Source organism: Martes martes (genome assembly GCF_963455335.1).
Source record: "Martes martes genome assembly, chromosome: 12".
NCBI classification, from domain to species: Eukaryota; Metazoa; Chordata; class Mammalia; order Carnivora; family Mustelidae; genus Martes; species Martes martes.
Window position 1 is genome coordinate 45,399,748 of NC_137900.1, and position 22,139 is coordinate 45,421,886.

The window sequence follows — 22,139 nt, forward strand, 5'->3', positions numbered from 1 at the left end:
AAAGTCCTAATTCCCAGTATCTTCAGAATGTGACAGTATTTAGAGACGAGGTCTTCAAAGAGTTCATTAAGTTAAAATGAGATTGTTGGGGTTTAAACTACCCACTCTGGTATTTTCTGAGGCAGCACTAGCAAACCATTACAGACACTTTGCAAAGTCAAGTGTTTTATTTCAGTTTTGAAAGGGGCCATCTTTTTGGGTAAATTATTTAAATGATCAGTACTGGAGGAGAAGTATGCACTTGAGTTGATTTACAGATAAACCAAATGCCTTTAAAAAAAATCCCTTGACTTTCTTTCTCAAATATATATTGAAATTTTGCTTTTTGTTTCTGGAGGCTTAACATTAGTTTAACAGTAATTTTTAAGAGTATACCTTGAATGACATCTTAAAGATTTTTTATTTTTATTTATTTGACAGAGAGAGAGATTATAAGTAGGCAGAGAGGCAGGTGGGGAGGTGGGGGAGGAGGGTCCCCACTGAGCAGAGAGCCCAATGCGGGGCTCCATCCCATTACCCTAAGATCATGACCTGAGCCCAAGGCAGAGGCTTAACCCACTGAGCCACCCAGGCACCCCTTGAATGACATTTTAATATATGTTATGGGCTTTCCTTTTCTCAAGGTTTTAGAAGTAGTGTCTATGGGAATGCCTAGGTGACTCAGTCATTGAGCATCTGCCTTTAGCTCAGGTCATGATCCCAGGGTCCTGGAAAGGAGCCCTGAATCAGGCTCTCTGCTCAGTGACTTAGCCCTGTCACTCTCCCTCTGTGCTGGCTTGCTCTTTCTCTCTTGAATAAATAAAATCTTAAAAAAAAAAAAAAAGTAGTAGTGTTTCTGTTTTGTTACTTTTCCTCCATTTTCAACTTAATGCAAATAATTTTGACCAGTTTTTATGATTAAACATGGATTCACATTAGGCAGTTAACAAACTTAAACATTTTAAACGTAACAGTCTTTAAACAGACATTTTTCCAGTGGTACATAAAAGTTTCATGAGTCGCATCCAAACTTAAATGGATTTTAGGGGCGCCTGGGTGGCTCAGTGGGTTAAAGCCTCTGCTTTCAGCTCAGGTAATGATCCCAGGGACCTGAGATCGAGCCTTGCATCAGGCTCTCTGCTCAGCAGGGAGCCTGCTTCCTCCTCTCTCTCTGCCTGCCTCTTGAGATCTCTGTCTATCAAATAAATAAATAAATAAATAAAATCTTTAAAATAAATAAATAAATGGATTTTAGTCAAAAGAAAAAGATAATCCTAATTTCCAGAATTGAAATCTCATATTCAAGATGTTTGTTACATTTGTTTTTAACATGTTGATTTACTGGCTAATTCAGCAATATTTAGTGCAAGTAATTATATTTCAGCTAAAGTAATTTTATTAAGTAGCTGCTATGATTAATAATAATAGAGACAATAATGATGATGGTGATGGTGGTGATAAACTGTTTCGACCTGGCTGTCTACCAGGAACTGTTGTGTGTGATCATATTTAATACTTAAAATCTGCAAGATAAATATTACTATTCCCATTTCACAAATGAGAGAACTTTAAAATAGGTTAAATATTTTACCAGGTTAAGATAACCTGAACTGGAAGTAAGATAGAAACCAGAACAAAATTTAATTTCCCCAAGACCACACTGTTCCTTAATACTTTTTTATCAACACTGTCAAAATCAATTTTTTAAAAAAAGGTAATTTCTTATTTGCACAAGATTGATTTTAAAAAATACAGTCTATTCTGCTTACTCCATCATGGAATCTAACATGCTAAGATATTTAAAAATATACACATGAAAAGTATACTGTTGTTTGTAGTTATTAAAGCCACTAAGAAACTGCAGAGTTTGTAAAAAAGTGATACTCCTTATTTTGTAGTATTTTTTACTAAATAGAGAATAAAATTTGGCATAGAATGATTTTGAAAAAGTAAACGGTTTTCAGCCACAGTTCATGTGTTCTTGAACACTGTATTTTTTGTCACATTATCCAGCTCTTCAATAAAGTATTTGCACTGTAAAGGACCAATAGAATTTCTCTTACAGAAGTACGCAGAGGTCTGTAATAGTCTGGTACAAACTCTTCCATATACCTCTGTTCTGGCTCAAGAGTAAGCCCTGTAAAGACACAGGTCTAACAGTAGGTGACTATATCATACTATGGAATCACAAATTTAAATTAGATGAGATCCTTAATATTTGTTTTGGGAAATATCCGTGTCCTGAATCAGGATCAGTGAAGTTTGCTGAATTAAATGAAGGAGGTTGACCTCACAAGAAGAATAGGGGGTGTAGAAGGATAAGTAATCAGAGATGACTGAAAATTATATATAGGAAACAACTTACATCTTCACCACCATAACTCAGTCCAGTAAGTTTCATCTTATAGATTTCTGGAATATTTTAAGTTAATGGTTGTCAATACATCAGGTATGTTTGTCCTTTGAAGAATTGTTTTAAAGGTAAAAATTAGTCCATTTGATGTTCCAATCATTTAGGTTTTTGGCTTGACCCCAGTTCTTTGTTCATCTCCATGCGTATCTGGGTAACTCTTCCCATATGGCTTGTAGAATAGTGGGAGGGGCACAAAATCTTAAATTTGAATCCCATATCGAAGCAGGAAACGTTTACCTCTCTGCATTACTTAAGTTTTCAGAGCCTCTGTTTCCTTCTCTGGGAAGATAATTATTGGCTCTACCCACTTCACATGGTTTTGAGATCAGAAGAGTTCATCTTTATGAAACCATCTTGTAAATGGTAAACTGTACTTTACAAATAATAGTGATTATTTTTCAAGATTTCAATTGAAATCAACTCCTCCTTGAAATTTTCATACTCATGGCTTAGAATTAATTGCTCTGTCATTTTGCCCAGATTTCTGGCACTTAGATCCTATCCTTTATCAGATTTATTTCTGCAAGTGCCTTTCTTTCCAAATAGTTTTTGAAATTTTTTAAGGTCAAAAATTGTATATTTTCATTTCTGTGTCCTACAGTGTGGACAATGCTTATTGAAATAAGTGAATGCAATCTTGGAATAATTATAATTTTAAGTTGTTAGACTTTTTTTCAGTAAATGTTTCTTTATTATATAAACTAAGGACCTCATGACTACTAAAATTATGTTTTTCTAATTTAGAATAAAGCAGCCTTGGTAGATTATATTTTATATAGGTAATCATTTTTTTCATGTGATTGTTAGATATTGAAGAAAATTGTTATTAATAAAGTTTTTCTGTGCATCTATTTTTAGACTTTTTGTATAAGTTGCTTTTCTCTAAAAATATTTCTCACAATAAATAGACTATATAGCCAAAACACTTACCTCAGAAAACTCTGCAAAGTTTATTAGCATACTTAGTTCTGAATCACTTTGTGTAGAATTTTAACTTCTTTTACCATCTGTCCTTTATTCAACAGATGTATTATTGCATTTTATAATGTATTTATCTATACCACCTTAGATTTATTTAGAAATTAAGTACTTTAGATTTATTTTGTCCTTGTGCTAAGTGTAATTTTACTTTCATAAATTAGAAATGATAAAAAATATACAGCAGATTATGGTTTTGGGCTTTTAAAAGAATAAATTAAACTCTTCTGTTTAGGTTATTGAATTGGAAGATCGGCTAAAATCCTATGAGAAAGGGTCAAGAAAAATAAAAGAAGGGAATAAAAAATTAATGAAAGAAAATGACTTCCTGAAATCCCTCTTAAAACAGCAACAAGAAGATTCAGAGGGCAGAGAAAAAGAACTAGAACAGCTGCAAAGGGGGAGTAAAGAAGTAGAAAAAGATAAAGCTGAACTTCAGGTAAAAATCGGTGAGCTGGAGAGAGAAGTCACTTCCCTAAGGAGACAAGTGGCTGAAGCTAATGGATTGAGAAATGAAAATGAAGAACAGATGAATTCAGTGGAGAAATTGCAGCATTCAGCAGACAAAGCTAAATCTGAGATGGCCGCCACGGAAGTGAGGTTTGGACAATACGATTGTAAGACAACCACGACAAAGGTTAAATTGAAAGCCGCGAAGAAAAAGGGCTCTGTGGGTCGTTACCACACTGTTCTCAATCACTCCATCAAGGTTATGAGCAGTGTGTTTGAGAACCTCAACAAGGACGGCTGGGAGGATGTGAGTGAGAGCGGGTAAGGCTCTCATTAACTTAGCTCTGTGGTGGGGACACTGTGCATATGTAAAGCACCAGCAAATGGAGATTGAATTTCAACTACTGTCGATTTGGTATTCAGAAAAAATACTGTCAGATCCTTTGAAATATCTTGGGAGGTCTTGTTCTGAGCTTATTGACTGAAATTTGCATGCAAAATTAGCCACAACTGCATGAGTATTTGAATAGGTGCCAGGAAACCCAAAAGAAGGCAATGCTTGATTTCTTCCAGTGATGCTATTTTCATGCAGTCATGAGGCTTGAAATTGACAGTTTGGCAGGTTGATTTAATTTGCTGGCCCTTTGCATATTCACCACTGACAGCTAAGGATTCCCAGGCAAGCCTACTAAGTCGGTTTAGTTATCTTGTGACATGCCAACCTGGGAGGAGAAACATTTTTCCCCCTTAATTTAGTTAGATAAATTTTGAATGACCCATTTCAGCTTGTTACCAGATGTCTACAAGCTGTTTAACATCCTTTAAATTAAGAACCATCTTCACTAATTATTTCATGTATGCATTTATGCAAAGTCATTGTACTAACTTTAATTGAATGGTGGTTAAAAATTAGTTCTTTAAAGGTAAAGCTCTATAAATTCCTAGCCCTAAGTTATAGAACACCTAGTGAATAGCAACAGGGGAATAGTAAAAATCTATAATACTTCTTTTCCTTACCCCTGGCTATACGGTCATACACATACTTGAAGCACATCGGTAAAACCACAAAGGCAAATGGATAGTAGAACACATCTTTTTATACCCAGGTAATAGGGAAGTTTACTGTTGCCAGAATTGCTAACAATTTGAACAATTTTCCATAATTCTGTCTTGTTTTATAATGGCATGTATTTTCCCAAGGTTTTTGGTTTGTTTTTTGTTTTTTGGTTTTTTTCTTTTTAATCCCCCAAAGAGAACTGTTTTAGATTTGGGATATCCCTAGATAGTGTAGGGGTGGAAGAATTTTCCTTTCTTCCCTTCGAGGTTCCTTGACTGGTTTAATAATGAAATTGATATAAGACAGATTAACAGGAGGAAAACAAACAGAAGTTCAATAACATGCATACCTCCTTCCTACATGGGAGAGACCCAAGAAAACTGAGTAAGTCCCCCAAAGGGCCAAAAGCTTCTCCTTAAATACCATTTTCAGATGAAGACAGAAGAAGATGGGGTCAGAGAGTCAGTTATGGGAGGTTATCAGGAAAAGTACAGTAAATAAGGGGGAAGATTGTTATGGAGATTTAAGTCATTGTCTTCTTCATGACAAGAATTTTTAGAAACTTAGAGTCATCCATTTCTTCCTGGTACAAGGAAGGCAGCACCCTCGCAAATGAAGATTTTCCTTATACATGTAAATGTCTCTTACAAAAAGGTACCGTCTGCTTGATTTCCAGAACTTGTTCTGTGTTTGCAGTTTCTTAAAAGTAATTCTTATGCCCAAGAGACATATTTTGGGGTGGCAAACTCTCTTCCCCTGTAATCCCACCTTTGAAACTTCCCCGAGGGGTTTCACAGGCCAGAGGCTAAGCTGATAGATTGCTCTGGATCTCAAGGAACCAGTCTCTGTTCTGAGGATAGGTCAGTTTAGTTAAACAGTTGTGTATTATTTCAGGAGGTTGGTCTTGCAGGTGGGCTCCCAAAGTTAGACCTATTTTGTGTGAAAAATCAGTCATTTAAAAAGGCATTCCTATGGAAGCAAAACTAAAACAAAAGTTAATGATTAGAGCAGACTATAAACCCAGTCTGAGTCCTGAGGTCAGCCAATAGAAAGAAGATATTTCTAGGCAGAGGGGCTGAAGCATCTTCTGCAGTTTAAATAAGTCTGATGATGTCATTGGTTGTTTAGTTGCCCACACAGCAACAGGCATGAAGATTATCTAAACATTAGCTTTTGTGGTGGTTTCTTTGATGTTTGTATCAAGTGACCTAGCTTTAGTTTGCAGGACTTATGGAGGAAAGGCAGCTTTACATCTCAGTGGTTCCAAGTCAAAAGTATAAACATTAGTTTGGGGAGTCATAGCCAAATATTTGAGGAAGCTAGAAGAATTCAGGGTTCAGTACAGTTTACAGACAAACAACAAACCCTTGAGACAATTAATCAGAACTAGAATCTAATATCCACAAAGGTAGGTTATTGAAATATAATTAAGCTCTTTCAAATCACCCTAATTTCCACTAAAGGTAGCCAAAATAAGCCTAATTTTAAATAAAATTTTTTTTTTACTTTTTTTTTTTTTTGGAAATGGGGGGTGTAATCCTCACTACAAATTAGGGTTGTTTTTTTTTTTTTTTTAAAGATTTTATTTATTTGACAGACGGAGATCACAAGTAGGCAGAGAGGCAGGCAGAGAGAGAGGAGGAAACAGGCTCCCTGCTGAGCAGAGAGCCCGATGTGGGGCTCGATCCCAGGACCCTGGGATCATGACCTGAGCCGAAGGCAGAGGCTTTAACCCGCTGAGCCACCCAGGCACCCCCAAATAAGCCTAATTTTAATAAACTTGGCTTGATTATTTACATAAGTCCAGCAAAGAATAGTGGTTGACCATATAGGCTCTTAAATGTGCTTTACTAGAATTTTTCATAAAGAGTTTCAGATTGAAATTTCAAAGCTTCTCAAGACCAAGATGCCAGTCCAATGATTTGTCACCAGACTTGCCTGCAATAGCAGTAGATTTGGATAAATTTCTCTCTTCTTGAGGTCCCCAAAATGTCCTGAGGTTTCTTCACCTGCCAAGAAGTGACCTTCCTTACCAGGAAAAGCTACTGGGGTACCAAGCTGTTTTCCCAAAAAGTTTTATTGGTTCCATAAAGTCATCTAAGTTTCTAACAGCTGTCTGGTCATATCTAAGTCTATGCAAGCTTCTCTCAAATAGGACATGCCAGTCAAAACCTTGGTAATATACCCAATATTCCCAATTCTGTCATGTTACAAGAGAACAGATTCTTGTTGAACTTATGCCAAAAAAAAAAAAAAAGATTTCCATGAAAATATAAGAATATTTACTAAGAGTTTCCAAATTCTGGAGGGATTACCTAGGGAGAAAAAGATAAATGTTTCCATTTGTTTATAAAAGGCGTATTTTACCAAATTGTTGTAAGTCATTCTTAGTTTAAGAGAAGTTTTCTTAAATCTAGAAGAATAAAACATTAAAAACATTAATGATAAAACAAAGTCACAAAAATTATAATCATTGTCATCAGTTCATTAAGTCCCATGTTACTAATTTTTGTTCTGCTTGAATCAGTTTTTCTGTTAGTTCTGGAAACTCTTACCCAGTTCAGTTTTATGATCTTAAAGTTATAAGAAAGGGGTATTTTAGAATATTTTCCATGAGTCTTTTTGGAGATTAAGCATTTTCCAAATATTACTGCAAAAGTTTAAGAGTAGGGGCACCTGGATGGCTCAGTTAGCTATGTGTTCAACTCTTTTGCGTGTGTATGTGTATTCAACTCTTGATTTCAGCTTAGGTCATGATCTCAGGGTCAAGACATCAGGCTCTTCACTGGGCATGGAGCCCCCCTTAAGATTCTCTCTCCCTCTTCCTCTACCACTCCCCCTTTCCATAAGCTTGTGGTCCCTCTCTCTTTAAAAACAAACAAACAAACAACTATTAAAATTTCAAAGTAAAACAAGAACTGTGTAAAATGACAGAGTTAAAAATGGCCATGGTTAACCATCTGCTGAGAGTTCATTACAATGCAATTGGCTAGGAAATGTGGTTATTTCTGTGGTATACGTACTTCAGGATAATAACTAGAATTGTAAGTGATAACATTATACCAGGACAAATCAGATTTTTAGGAATTTCATGCAAATTCCAGAACACTTAAATTGATGCTTTTATCTACAAAAATGTAATCAAATAAGTTTAACATCACATTTTTGACACTATTTCTCATGTAACTTAATGAACTAAATCAACCTAATTAGGTTAGTAACTTTTGAGATGTTCCAGGGATCATGTTTAATATCTTAGAATTTCTTCTGGGTCAGAGAATTCATTTAGAATTTGATTTTGGGAAGTTTGTCAAAAATATCAAAAGGTTTTGAACACTTGACTAAATAGGATCATAGTTTACCATGAGCTAATACTTAGTTACCTATTTAACCAACACTACAAAGACTTCACAGGCAAATACAGAAGCTTAAACAGTGCTCATCAAAACTTAGCCATTTTTATATAGAAAGGACTAGATTTACATAAGTAATAAAAAACTTGATTATAAAAATAATGAAGCACAGGGAATTATTTTGATTAAAAAAACATAAAATCTTTGCTTTCAGGGTACATTATTTTAAAAGGTAAAGAACCTTTCATTGTATCTTACCAAGAATACACCAATAGTCAAGAAAATTTTGTCCTTTTACCAGAGACAAAATCAAACTGAAAAGTTATAGTAGCTTACTTCTGATATGAAAATTCACTCAATGAAATTAATTCCAATCTTAGCCAGTCCTAACCATGCATTAGTTCCTTTCTAAAGATTCCCTTCCACAAACTTTCTACAAGTTTCAGGTTTGTCCTGTTTTTCTTCTTTCCCATTTATAATTAATCGGTTTTACTTTGGGACATACTTTCTTTCCTTCAACAAAATGCATTTCTATTCCATATACCTTTTTTTTACTGAAAACACACATCCTACTTTTCTTGCATTCAGAGATAATTTTCTTATTATTTCTAGTAGTTTTAGTTACATTTACTAATTGGAATTCTTAACCCTTAGAAACCTTAATTTCGGATGCCTGGGTGGCTCAGTTGTTGAGCAACTGCCTTCAGCTCTGATCTTGATCCTGGGGTCTGGAATTGAGTCCCGCATTGGGCTCCCTGCACAGTGGGGAGTCTGCTTCTCCCTCTGACCCTCCACCCTACTTTGCTCTTTCTCTCTCTCTGTCATTCTCTCTCTCTCAAATAAAATCTTAAAAAAGAACCTTAATTTCTAGTGAAAACTAAATAAGCAATTGTGAACTGTGTTATATCAGCATTCTTTAGATTGCCAAATTTATAATTATATTCCATAATTTCTACAAACATATGTCCCTCCCCTTTTTAAAAATAGTGCATTCTTTCAGTACAAGACATGCTTACTAACAAATTCAAATAATTGTTTAATTGCTGTGTAATATAAAGCTGAAAGTAGATAAGCCTATGTTCAGTAATTACTTTATCTTATTTGGAAATGATCTAGATGGTGAATTCTCCACGATTGAATTTACCTTAGCTAAACTTTAAAGTTTCAACTTACCAAAGGTATTTGGAAAACTATGTTTTAAGTACATATACTATAAAATATAATTTCCATTAAAAAGTTTACCTAAAAGCTCTTAACCCACTAACATGTCTTCCAACAATTGTGTTTAGACTACCCATGAAAACTTCATGAGACATTAGACACAGCCAGCCATCATCCCAAGTTATTTTTCTTGCTGACAAATTTTGTAAGAGATGCAACATGAAATTACTTGATTAGTAAACCCAGGCAGAATAAAAGTTGTATTTCTGCATTATATTCAATGTTGGTAATGCTAATATATTAGAGTTTTGATTATACCAATGAACTTAAACTAGTTTTTATTTACCAAAGATTATCCCAGGTGATGTGAACTTGAAACACATTTGGCTCCATTTTTGTTACATTTCTGAGAATTCAATTTATGTGTATGTTTAATTTCTTCATGTGAATTAAATAGAGGTCTTTCACAAATTAATTTTGGTAATACCATCTGGAGGCAGAAAAATATCACATATCTACAGTGTACGTATACAGACACACAATGTTAGCTGGGAGATAGGTATGATAATGTAGAATTTACTAGTAAAAGAACAGTAGGAATGAGTGAAGTTTCTTTTCAGATAACTTTTTGTTTGTATTTACTAATATTTGTGGAGAAGACGCATGTTTTTTCATTTGCCTAAATTTCAAATGAGCTTTCCCCCTTTTGCTCTCGTTTGATAAGAATTACCTCCATGAAATGTGTAGAATATTTGCGTCTCAAAGATATGGGGAAGGAATGCAGATTCCTCTAAGAAGAACTTCGGTTTCCTAAGGCCAATATTTTACCAGCTTTTTGAAACAAATAGGGAAAGTTTAGGGAATAGTAAAAAGGATTGGTGGACCTTGAATTGTTTCTGGAGCCATACCTATGGTCCTGTAAAGACTAGATATGTAAAACAAGGATAGCTGTTTTCAGTTGCTCAAAGAATTAGGTTGTTGCTAAATGATATCAAAGAATTGTCACAACCATCAAGCTATATTAAATGTTTTTCTTTCCTTTGGGTACATTTAGCTTAGGAGAAGCCCTAAACAAAACAAAACAAAAAACAAAAACCAATTCCTATCAGGCAGTGCATATCAGCCTTGTTCATAAATTTAGTCTGACTGGTAGGTTTCCATCTAATTTTCTGCCTTTTTAATCTATCCACTAATCGCAGGAGATAATCCACTTAAAAAACTTTTGATGATCCTTCCTTGGTTAAATTCTTTAACTTGGCTCTTAGGTCATCCTTTGGCCAAGGAGTGAAAGATAGCTGAGGAGCATTGCCCCCTGTCTTGAGTGGTTATTGTGGAGGTAATAATCTCTTTAGACTGGAAAGGTAGTTCAGACGGAGATTTAGTAAAACATGAGAATTCAGATAAAGAATCATAGAGGGAAGCAGTAGGAACTGCTTAAAACTTTTGTTTTAAGCAAAAATAAAATCAAAAGCAAAAAACAAAATTGGGTCTTTAGTTTTTCAGTTGCCCAACTTTCCAAATATCCACCCCACTTTTCTTTTTTGATGAAAAGCTCCTCCGCAAAGTTTGCATTTTAAAGAATAGCTCTTAGGTCCTATAGACGATGGGGGCAGAAAACTTATATCACAAAGGCATAGAGAAAATAAGTTTTCTCCAAGATGGAGTTTTGGTGGTATATTTGCCTATTATTAGAGGTCCAGGGTAATTTAAATTGTTCTTTTTTTCCTCAAGTGCAGGACAATTCTGTTTCCAGTGCCTCAATATCTACAAGCAGTTTGAGATTGACTAGGTGAGGCCTGAGGACTGGTAAAGATAGGTGACCTCTGAATTGTTTTTAGAACCACATTTCAGGTTTTGTAGAGATTTGCAGAGAGGTGGGGCTGGTTTAAACAAGGGTCCCAGATATCCAAAGGATCTTCTTCAGGGACAGGGAGTTGGAGATAAATAGGTGTGGAGAAGGATAGAATTTACAATAGATATGGATCCTAATTTTTCTTCTGAATGTAATTTCTGAGGGAAATTTCTGAGGGAAATTCTGAATGTAATTTCTGAGGGACAAACTTACTTGTCTCTGTTAGAATTACCTTGATTTTATAAAAATTCCAAAGCTCAGGGGCGCCTGGGTGGCTCAGTGGGTTAAAGCCTCTGCCTTCAGCTCAGGTCATGATCCCAAGGTCCTGGGATCGAGCCGCACATCGGGCTCTCTGCTCAGCAGGGAGCCTGTTTCCTCCTCTCTCTCTGCCTGCCTCTCTGCCTAGTTGTGATCTCTCTCTGTCAAATAAATTTAAAAAATCTTTAAAAAAATAAATTCCAAAGCTCAGACTTTGGGATCGCCCGATTGGATGGGGGCCACCAAATGTGGAGCCAAGTGACACATGTAGTGAAAGAATTCATCTGAGGCAGAACAAAAGGGAGAGAAATATATTGGATACACCTGGAGGGAGTTGTGAGCCGGGCTGTAGAGGAGAGACTGTCTGGCGTGAGGCGGATGGTGGGGAGCTATAGTTAAATGGGGAAGGTAAGGAAGTATGGGAACATATGGAATTTAACTTTTCTGGTACTGTGTCTGGTACTAGCTGTCCATTGGTCAGCTAGGGCTTATATGGATATTTTAAGGTGGGTTGCCTAATAGGCCTGTTTGTATTCAGCCACAGGGTTGCTGTGGGCCCTTCTACCTTAGTCAGCTTTCCATTGTTCAAGTTGAGTGCCTATAAGTGGCCTTTACACAGACCACACCCCAGAACAATTAAATCATAACTTCTGTGGTGGGATACAAGCTTCATGATTTTTTGAAGCTCTCCAACTAATTCCAATATGTAGACTAGTTTGGGAACCATTGTTCTAAATGATCATTAGGTCAAGTCCCTTGTCTTCAGGCAGGTAATAAAAACTTAAAAACAGGGGCGCCTGGGTGGCTCAGTGGGTTAAAGCCTCTGCCTTCAGCTCAGGTCATGATCCCAAGGTCCTGGGATCGAGCCCCACATCAGGCTCTCTGCTCAGCAGGGAGCCTGCTTCCTCCTCTCTCTCTGCCTGCCTCTCTGCCTACTTGTGATCTCTGTCTGTCAAATAAATAAATAAAATCTTTAAAAAAAAAAAACAAAACTTAAAAACAGGGCACCTGGAAAGCTCAGTCACTTAAGTGTCTTCCTTCGGCTCAGGTCATGATCCCAGGGTCCTGGAATCAAGTTCCGAATCAGGCTCCTTGCTCAGCGGAGAGTCTGCTTATTGCTCTTCCTTTGCCCCTCTCCCCTGCTCGTGATCTCACTTTTTCTCTCTCCAATAAATAAATAAAATCTTTAAAAAAAATTGATGAAGGTGAGGAAGAAGGACCAAATCTGCATTCCCACTTCTTTTTTACTTTTTCTAAGGTTTTCTTCCTCATTCTCAAAAGCCATTGAGATAAAATCCTCCTCAGCTTAAAACTCACTAAGCATTTATCTATGTCTTCAAGGAAATTCTAGTTTCAGCTACTAATTATGTCTCAGCCGGTGATCTTTCCACTCTTCATAATAGAAGTGCTGGGGTTTACTCATGTGTGAGTATATATATACGAATAAATACATGAAAGCTAAGTAACACAGTCAGTTCTAATTTCATCATATTAGTGCTTGTGCAGATGGTCACTTATTTTGGGAGATGTATCACAGTATCTCTTAAAACGTAAGATTGTCATTTAAGTTGCTTAGCGGTGAAACTTGATTTTACACTGTGACGATTAAGTATTACATTTCCTGCCTGACGGAACATTCTCAGGAATCACTCAGCTGCAAAAAAAATTCTCAAACAATTAGAAATCCCACACTGGAGCCTTAGGACTTTAGAACGTTCTATTTCTTTTAGCTTTTCATAGTCTGAAATATAAGAAATGTACTTGAAAACTGAGAAAAATAGAACCTTGTCCTTTATATATGTATATAAAATACTATATCATATAATTATTAGCTTATTAACATTTATGTATTTATGAATGTTCATTTCTCATAGTTGAACAGCATTATAAAGACATGCTGTCAAATGACAAAAATAATACAATTTCGTAACAAGTTTGAAGTCCTTTATTCAAGAGAAAACAGTCCATGGACTGGGGGAGTACTGTGCCTAGCAAGCTGTGGCACACTCTTCCTAAGGATTTTGGGAAAGAGGGAGTTTTATAGAAGTAGTGCAGGGGCACCTGGGTGGCTCAGTTAGTTAAGTATCTGCCTTGGGCTCAGGTCATGATCCTGGAGTCCTGGATCGAGACCTGTGTTGGACTCCCTGCTCAATGGGAGCCTGCTTCTCCCTCTGCCCCTCCTTCAAATAAATAAATAAAATCTTTTAAAAAAAGAAGAAGTAGTGCAGAAAACAGGGAATGGTTAGCTTGGAGGTCAGGGATTTTTTTATAAGGCCAGTATGTCCTGTTGTCTAGGGTAAGGTAAGTTGGCTAAAGCTGTGTTGGAGGGTAGTGATTGTTGTATATTAGGTTTCCTTGATGGTAAGGTATTTACCATAAGGGCAGCAGACTTAATTCAGATTTCTGATGTGGGCCAGGCCACTGGCACAGCCTGCATTCTGTGGGTGTTGATACAAAAATACGTTTTATCAATGCTCATTCAGAGATGAGTGATCATCAGAAAGAGTTGTTAATACCTTGAGAAAGAAAAGCAGGATTTCAGCAAAGCATGTTGATCAAATTTGTGAATAAAATGATGTTGAAAGGTATAGAAAATACTTTACAAAATTGAATAAAAATCCCCAAAGATAGCAATAGATTGGGAAGGTAGAGTAATGCGGAAGACTGCAAAGTCTGTTACTTAGCTGGAAACTGCCAATTGCTCAGTGATACAGTGTGAAAAATATAGGACTTTGCAAGAGTATACATACAAATATTGTAGGAGGTTTTAATTAAATCTCGTATGAGTCTACAGTACAATATACATCTCAAAAAAGCTTGCATAATTTTAGTCTGCATCTACCAGGAGTTCTACTAAGTAATTCACATAGGATACTTGGAATATGAAATTGAATTCTGGACATAATGCTCCATGAAGATAAGGCGGAGCATATTCAAGAGTGACCAGGGTGGAAAAGCATCTCAAAAACACACATAATAGGAATATTTGAATAAGCTAGGGATGTTTTTCTTGAGATGTTTCAAGCATTAAATGACCATATCCAAATAGTTAAGAGATCATCCATATGGAAAAGGGATTGGACTTATTTGTATGTTCTACTCAACCTCAACACTTTTATTTTCCTTCCATTAATACCAGCTGTTAACATAATATAGATTTTACTTATTTTTGTTGTTATCTGAACCCACCCCATTAGGATGAAAGCTACATAAGGGCAGGGATTTTTATCTCCTTTATTCACTTGCTACTTTGTCCTTTGTGACTGGAAAAGTACCTGGTATATAATTGGAGCTTACCAGGCATTTTACAGAATTGAATGGACATAGAAGATGGAACTGGGATCAGCCTCAGAAATTCAGAGATTGTCCCAGACGAAGAGAAAACTTTTCTGTCGGAAATGTTAAAGCTTTCTGCCCTGTCTTAGAAAGTTGTACGTGCTTTCACCCCTGGCATTGTTAAAACATGTGCTTCCTGAGTTAACACTTGGTAGAAATACTACAGAAGTGGCATTACTAGGCATTTGATACTGGATATTCTAATTTCTTGATGAGATTTTACAAGTTTGGAAATTTTTTTTAACCTTTAGTTTCTTTTCATTTGGGTGACGAGTAACTATGACATTGAACTATTTTTCAGTAGGCATACTCTTTTTCTTTGATGGATACACTTTTCAAATATGGTGTACATAAGGGAATTATAATAAAGAGGACATTTGCTTGTGAAAAAAAGCATTTATCAGATGAAGAAACATTGTCCAGAGACAGTAAGTAACTGAAACAGCCACATAGCCAGAACTCAAGTCCCAGGCCAGTGCTTGCTTACTGAGTCTGCTAATTTTACTGCAGTAATAGGTCTCCATTTACATCACCAATGTAGATGCCCCATCAGGCTAAAGAAGTCCTACTTGTACTTACTTATTCATCTTAAAAAGTTAGAGGCCATGTATGGAATCCACAGAAATAATAGACTGTACAACATATTTAGACTAATCCTCTTAACATAGAAAACCAATAAATGCTCAGATTAAGCTTATAGCTTTATATGCAATATGTGCTATAATGGTATTTGGTCTTGAACTTAAAAGAGGTACATTTAACAACTCTTCTTCCTGAATTTTATGTTCCGTTTTTTCTAAAAGCAGTGATTCTGAAGGACAGACCTCTCAAGATTTAGGAACAATTATTGTAGAAACATCCCAGAAGATAAGTCCTATAGAAGATGGAAGAGACCAGAAAGAGGGTGACCAAACGGAAGACAGCCAAATGCAAGGAAAAGAAATGGTACGAATATATTCAAATACAGATGGCAAGACCCCAAAGGTATATGACACAGTGTTACTTAATTATAAGCTATGTTTTTAATTTTATCGTATGCTTTATAACTTAAATTTCATGACCAGTGATTTAATTTGAATCCTTAGAAAATGTTTTTCTTTGAAATATATAGTGGAAATACTCAACTTTTTAATAATTTTTAAGTATCAGTTTGTTACAAACTTTTGTATAGTTGAAAATGGAAATAGACATTATTTTCCTAAATATGAATCTTTTTTTTTTTTTTTTTTTTTTTTAAAGATTTTATTTATTTATTTGACAGAGAGAGATCACAAGTAGGCAGAGAGGCAGGCAGAGAAAGTGAGAGGGAAGCAGGCTCCCCGCTGAGCAGAGAGCCCGATGTGGGACTCGATCCCAGGACCCTGAGATCATGACCTGAGCCGAAGGCAGCGGCTTAACCCACTGAGCCACCCAGGCGCCCCCTAAATATGAATCTTAAGGTATTTATATCTTAGCCAAAAAAAAGGTGATAATTAGCTGATTAGGTTTTAGATTATGTTACCAAGAACATGATCCCTAAAAGAAAATATCAATAAATTAGACTTAATTAAAATTAAGAAATTTTGGTCTGTGAAAGGCCCTCTTATGAGGATAAAAAGATATGCCATACACTGGAGGAAGTGTTACAAACTGTGTATGTGACAGAGGACCCAGATTTTGAATATTTTCACTCATTGGTAGAAATTCAAATAATCTAGTTAGAAGATGGAGTAAAAAACATGAACAGACATTTCACTGAGAAGATAAATGGAAGGCAAATAAGTACACATAAAGATTTCCAACATCGCTAACCATTAGGAAAATGCAGATTAAGACCCTGTTGAGATACATATCTTTTGGAACAGCTAAAATGAAGAAAAGTGAGAATACCAAATGCTGACAAGGATGCAGAGAGAGTGGATCTCACATATAATGCTAGTGTGAATATAAAGTGGTAGGGCACTCTGGGAAACAGTTGTCAGGTTCTTTAAAAAAAAAAAAAAAAAGGATGAAGTGCCTAGGTGGCTTAGCTGGTTAAACACCTGTTTTTGGCTCAGGTCATGATCCCGGGGTCCTAGGATCGAGTCCCACGTCAGGCTTTGTGCTCAGTGGGGTCTGCTTCTCTCTCTCTCTCTGTTCCTCCCCACTGTTCTCTCTTTCTCTGAAAAATAAACTCTTTTAAAAAAAGGGACACCTGAGTGTCTCAGTCAGTTAAGCATCTGTCTTCCCTCTGGTCATGATCCTGGGGTCCTGGAATCATGTACCACATCGGGCTGCTTCTCCCTTTGCCTACCACTCTGCCTGCTGTCCTCTCTATCTCTCTCTGACAACTAAATAAAATCTTACAAAAAAAAAAAAAAAGGAACTAATCATACATTTATCATACAACCCAACTATTTGCCTCTTGGACACTTATCCCAGAAAAATGGAAATTTGTGTTTACCCAAAAAACCTGTACATGAATGGGTATAACAACTTTATTTCTAATAGCTGAAAACTGGCAACAACCAGAATTTCCTTCAATAGCTGAATGTTTAAACTGTGATATATCCATTCCATGTAATATTATGCAGGGGAAAAATAAAAAGAGAGGGTGACAAACTATTGACACACGCTATATTCTACATTCTACAGTTTCTTATCTTGAGTTGGGGGCTTAGGCCATCTTTCATTGCCTTTTATGTTTTGTGTTGCTATATACGTGAAATTTCAAGTTCAGAGAAGATTATCGATTGTCATATATTTTCCTGGCCACTTTGTTAGTTGCATGTGTCTTTGGATTCCTATTTCTACCTCATTTGTGACATCAGAATGTCTTTAACATTTTGCCATGTTAAAAAAAAAAAAAAAAAAAACTTTAAGTGTGCTGATCTCAATGTTTAAGATTTTCCTGAACTTCTTTGGGGGCATCTGAGTAGCTCAGTCACTTGAGCGTCAGACTCTTTGTTTTGACTCAGTTATGATCTCATGATGGTGAGCCTCAGGCTCCACACTCAGCTCGGAGTCTGCTTAAGACTCTCTCTCTTTCTGTTCCTCCGCCCCTCCGCCCCACTTGTGTGTGTGCTCTCTCTCTCTTTAAATACATAAAATCTTAAAAAAATTTTTTTCTGAATATCTAGTCAGAAATAATCCTGGAAATGGAAGCCCAATTATTTTTATTTTAGGTCCAGATAATTTGATACCAAGTCTGGTGACTAATATTGGTAATTTGGTAGTTTTGTTTGGGACATTTTTATAGTGCTTAGTACATCACTGGCACTTGAATCTTCATAAAACAATGAAACATTTAAAAAAAATCTATCTTATATACTGACTCTAAAGAAGTTCAAATGAGGTATTTCAAAAATATTTTGAGGAATGAAGTAATATCAGGACTCATTGAAACCATATAGTACTTTATATATTTTCAGTATTTTTCAGTATATATACATATATATGTGTGTGTATATATGTGTATATATGTATGTATATATATAGTGATATAGGGAGCCATAAATTATTTAATATTCTTATTTTATTTTTATTGCTTTTATTATATTTCCTCATAGATCTTTAAACTGTCCATGGGTTAAATTTCTACCACTTTTGGATTGATTTTTGTATTTGTATGTTGTGCCTGCTAGACCAACTTCTTTTTTTTTCTAGTTCAACTTTAATGCACATATTATGTTAATTTATGAGTTCTTGGTATCAGTTATAGAATTTTACTGTTTAAATTCTTTAGCCTGCATAGATAAATATATATTTAGGTAAAGAAATAATATTATTTATTATGTCCATCCACTTGAAGTTATTATTGAGTAATAATCTAATTTTTATAAAATCTTCAAATTTAGAATTATTTTCATTACAAGAATGCCAAAAACCCAACTTTTCAAAAGAAGAATGGTAATATACAAAAGAGTTCACATACAACAGTTCCTATCAGAGGTAAGAATGTATATGAAATTAACAATGTCTTTTTAATTTACTGTGTTTTTTAAAAAAATATTACAAACATTATCTTTATAGTCAACAGAGAAAAGTGGAAAAATATAACTGCCCAGAAATCAAGTAGCAATATTATTTTATTACGAGAACGTATTGTGTCCTTACAACAACAAAACAGTGTACTTCAGAATGCCAAAAAAACAGCAGAATTGTCTGTCAAAGAGTATAAAGAAATCAATGAAAAACTCCTTCAGCAACAGCAAGTATCTGATCAACGATATCAAATAAGCAGACAGACAATAAAGGTAAAGAAACTTTAAAAATTAATTACAATAGTCTCTATTATAAGGGTGGATATTTTGTTTTACATGTGTTCTGTTCATATTTGTGTTTTTTATTGTGGTATAACTTGGATTTTAAGAATAGCCTTCATAAATGCATTTAGGTTGCCCATTTGCCCATGTCTAAAACTTTGAATTTTTCACTATAAATCAAATTATTAAATAGTAATTGCCGCTGTTCCTCTTTGCAAATACTAGTGTAACATGTGAAGATTTTAACATAAATATCTATTTTAATGTGTTCCTATAACTTATCTATGCTTTTGTTAAACTCAGGTGAATTGAGTTTTCTCCAGCAGTTTTTAGACACATTCTAACATTGCTGGTTATCATAATTTAATCTTTTTTTATCATAATTTAATCTTAAAGCAAATAAAAATGAAAGATTGTTCCTTACATCTCTATTCTTAAAGGTATTTGCATGTATAAAAAATGATGTGTTGAAAATTTGTCTTATACAGAAGAATTCATCATTTTAGAAAATAATTTTTAAATCACTATCATACATAATTTTAAATTATGCTTAAATTCTCTACTTATATTATCTAGTGCTTTCATTCAAGCAATACTCACTAAATGTTTTAATTATAAAGGATTACTATTATGCTAGCTATATGAATATGAATAGGAACTGTGTTCTGGCTTCATTCCCAAAGTAGCCTTATAACCAAATCTGACCCATGTTCCAAATGTACTCTGAAAGTTACTTTCTATGATCTGGGTTTTAAAAAATTATTAAGACTTGTTTTCTGGCCTTACAGATAGTAGACACTATAGAATATTCCATGTGCACTTGAGAAGAATGTGTATTCTACTGTTGTTGGATTGAATGTTCTATATATATCTGTTGAGTTTAGTTGGTTAATAATGATGTTCAACTTTTCTATATTCTTGCTGATTTTCTGTCTAGTTCTATTAGTTATTGAGTATGAAGTATTTAAATCACCTGCTATTAATTTTTTTGTGATAGCTTTAATGAGATATAATTCACATACCATATAATTCTCTCATTTAATTCATTGGTTGTTACAATGTAGACAAAATTGTGCAGCTATCACCAAAATCAATTTCGGAACATTTTCATAACTTCATAAAGGGACCCTGTACCCTTTATCTATTATCCTTCCCCATCTCTGCCAGCTCTAGGCAACTACTAATCTATACTCTATATAGATTGTAAGGGTAGAAAAATTTATTCTGTTTCCTTCTAGGTTATTTGACTTCTCTAATAATTAAAGTGTCATAAGACAAATTAACAGAAGAAAAAAAAATTTAATTTCGTATGTATTAGACCTTCATAAAAACATGAGACCCAAAAAGCAGCTAGGTAATTGAAGCTTATAAAACATCCTGAGCTAAAGAAGGGGGTTGGGGTCTGGGATTCAAAGGGAGGAAGGCCTTTCACATGAAGGTCAGAGATGTTTGGAAAACAGATGTTCTGTTATGCAGATAAAGTTCTTAGGTAAAAAGAGGGGTGCCTGGGTGGCTCAATTGGTTATGTCCAACTCTTGGTTTTGGCTTAGGTCACGGTCTCAGGGTCATGAGATGGAACCTCAATCATTCTCCGTTATGAGTAAGTCTCCAAGAGATTTACTTATAATTTATCTGAAAAGTGTGAAAAAAATGAATCCCAAATCTTAAGAACAAGATGTAAATGTCGTCTTCTTTTGTTCCAGTAACATTACTTAGTTGTATTATGACTGTGTAAACTCGTTTATAGCCACATTGTGTCATCATGTAGATTTAAACAGCATTAACTCATAGAAGCAAACTACTAGAACCCATATTATAAAAGAAAATGCAACTTTAGCTATAAAACCACCTTTTAAAAATCTTCTGAATGTTTTGTATTAGGTATTAAATAATTTTATATAAGATATCAGCTGGTAGATATGAAACATAGATTTTTGTGGAATTTTATATACTGTAAAATTTATTTTCTAATAAGCCTTCCCCTGAAATAATATGTTTAGAGAAAGTAGAATAATCTGTACCATTTATTCATGTTTTAATAGATGAGTTATTTTATTAATTTCCTTTCTGTATTTATTTAACAAAATGGATTTCAAGATGTTTATTATCACTATGATTGAAGTATGTTGCCTGAAATTTATATGTTGAATTTTGACCTAACTTAATATTACGGTTTTTTGGGATGGGGCCTTTGTGAGCTAATTATGTTTAGTTGAGGTCATGAAGGAGGGACCCTCATGGTAGATTTAGTGGCCTTATAGATAGAGAGCTCTCACTAGAACCCGACCATGCTGGCATTCTGATCTCATATTTCAGCCTCCAGAATTGGAAGATATTAAATGTCAGTTTTTTAAGCCACAGAGTCTATGGGGGTTTTGTTGTTATTGTAGCAACCCAAGCAGAGTAATGCAGATTTTGGTACTGCCACTTGAGTGCTGTTGTAAATGTGGAAGAAGCAGCTTTGGAACTGTGTAATGGGTACACGTTGCAAGGGTTTTGAGGTATGTACTAGAAATACAGACATTAAGTGTATTCTGGAGAGGTTTCAGATGAAAATGAGAAACATGTTTTTGGAAACTGGAGGGAAGGCAATCTTTGTTATAAAATGTCAAAGAACTTGGCCGAACTGTGTTCTAGTGTTTTGTGGAAGGTAGAACTTGAGAGGAAAGAAATTGTGTGTTCTTTTATTAAAATTTTATTTTGGAAGGGGTAGTTTTAGGTTCACAGCAAAATTGAAAAGAAGGTACTGAGATTTCTCATATATCCCATGCCTCCACATATGTATAGACTCCCTCATTGTCAGTATCCCCATCAGAAAGGTACATTTATTACAGTTAATGAACCTACATTGATACATCATAATTACCCAAAATGCATAGTTTAACTTGCAGTTCACTCTTGCTATATTGTATATTCCCTGGGTTTGGACAAATGTATAATGACACAAATCTATTCATGTATTCATTTTCACTGCCCTAAAAATCCTTTATGTCTTGCCTATTTATCCTCCCACCCCACTCCAATCCCTGGCAACTACAGATTTTTTTTATTATCTCCATAACTTTGCCTTTTGCAGAAT

At 35.1% G+C, this 22,139-nt stretch overlaps 1 protein-coding gene across 5 annotated transcripts in view; it reads left to right on the forward strand.

Annotated features, from left to right (window-relative positions):
* The window catches only part of CNTLN (centlein), a 276,063-nt gene that overhangs the window by 185,707 nt on the left and 68,217 nt on the right, over nucleotides 1-22,139 (forward strand). For 4 of the 5 annotated variants that reach the window (XM_080819727.1, XM_080819731.1, XM_080819728.1 and 1 more), the window contains 4 exons: nucleotides 3,606-4,141; nucleotides 15,641-15,821; nucleotides 18,653-18,746; nucleotides 18,828-19,051. In XM_080819727.1, coding sequence (XP_080675853.1) covers nucleotides 3,606-4,141; nucleotides 15,641-15,821; nucleotides 18,653-18,746; nucleotides 18,828-19,051 — 1,035 coding nt within the window. The remainder of the gene's footprint in view (nucleotides 1-3,605; nucleotides 4,142-15,640; nucleotides 15,822-18,652; nucleotides 18,747-18,827; nucleotides 19,052-22,139) is intronic. The other variant, XM_080819729.1, reaches the window with a different exon arrangement.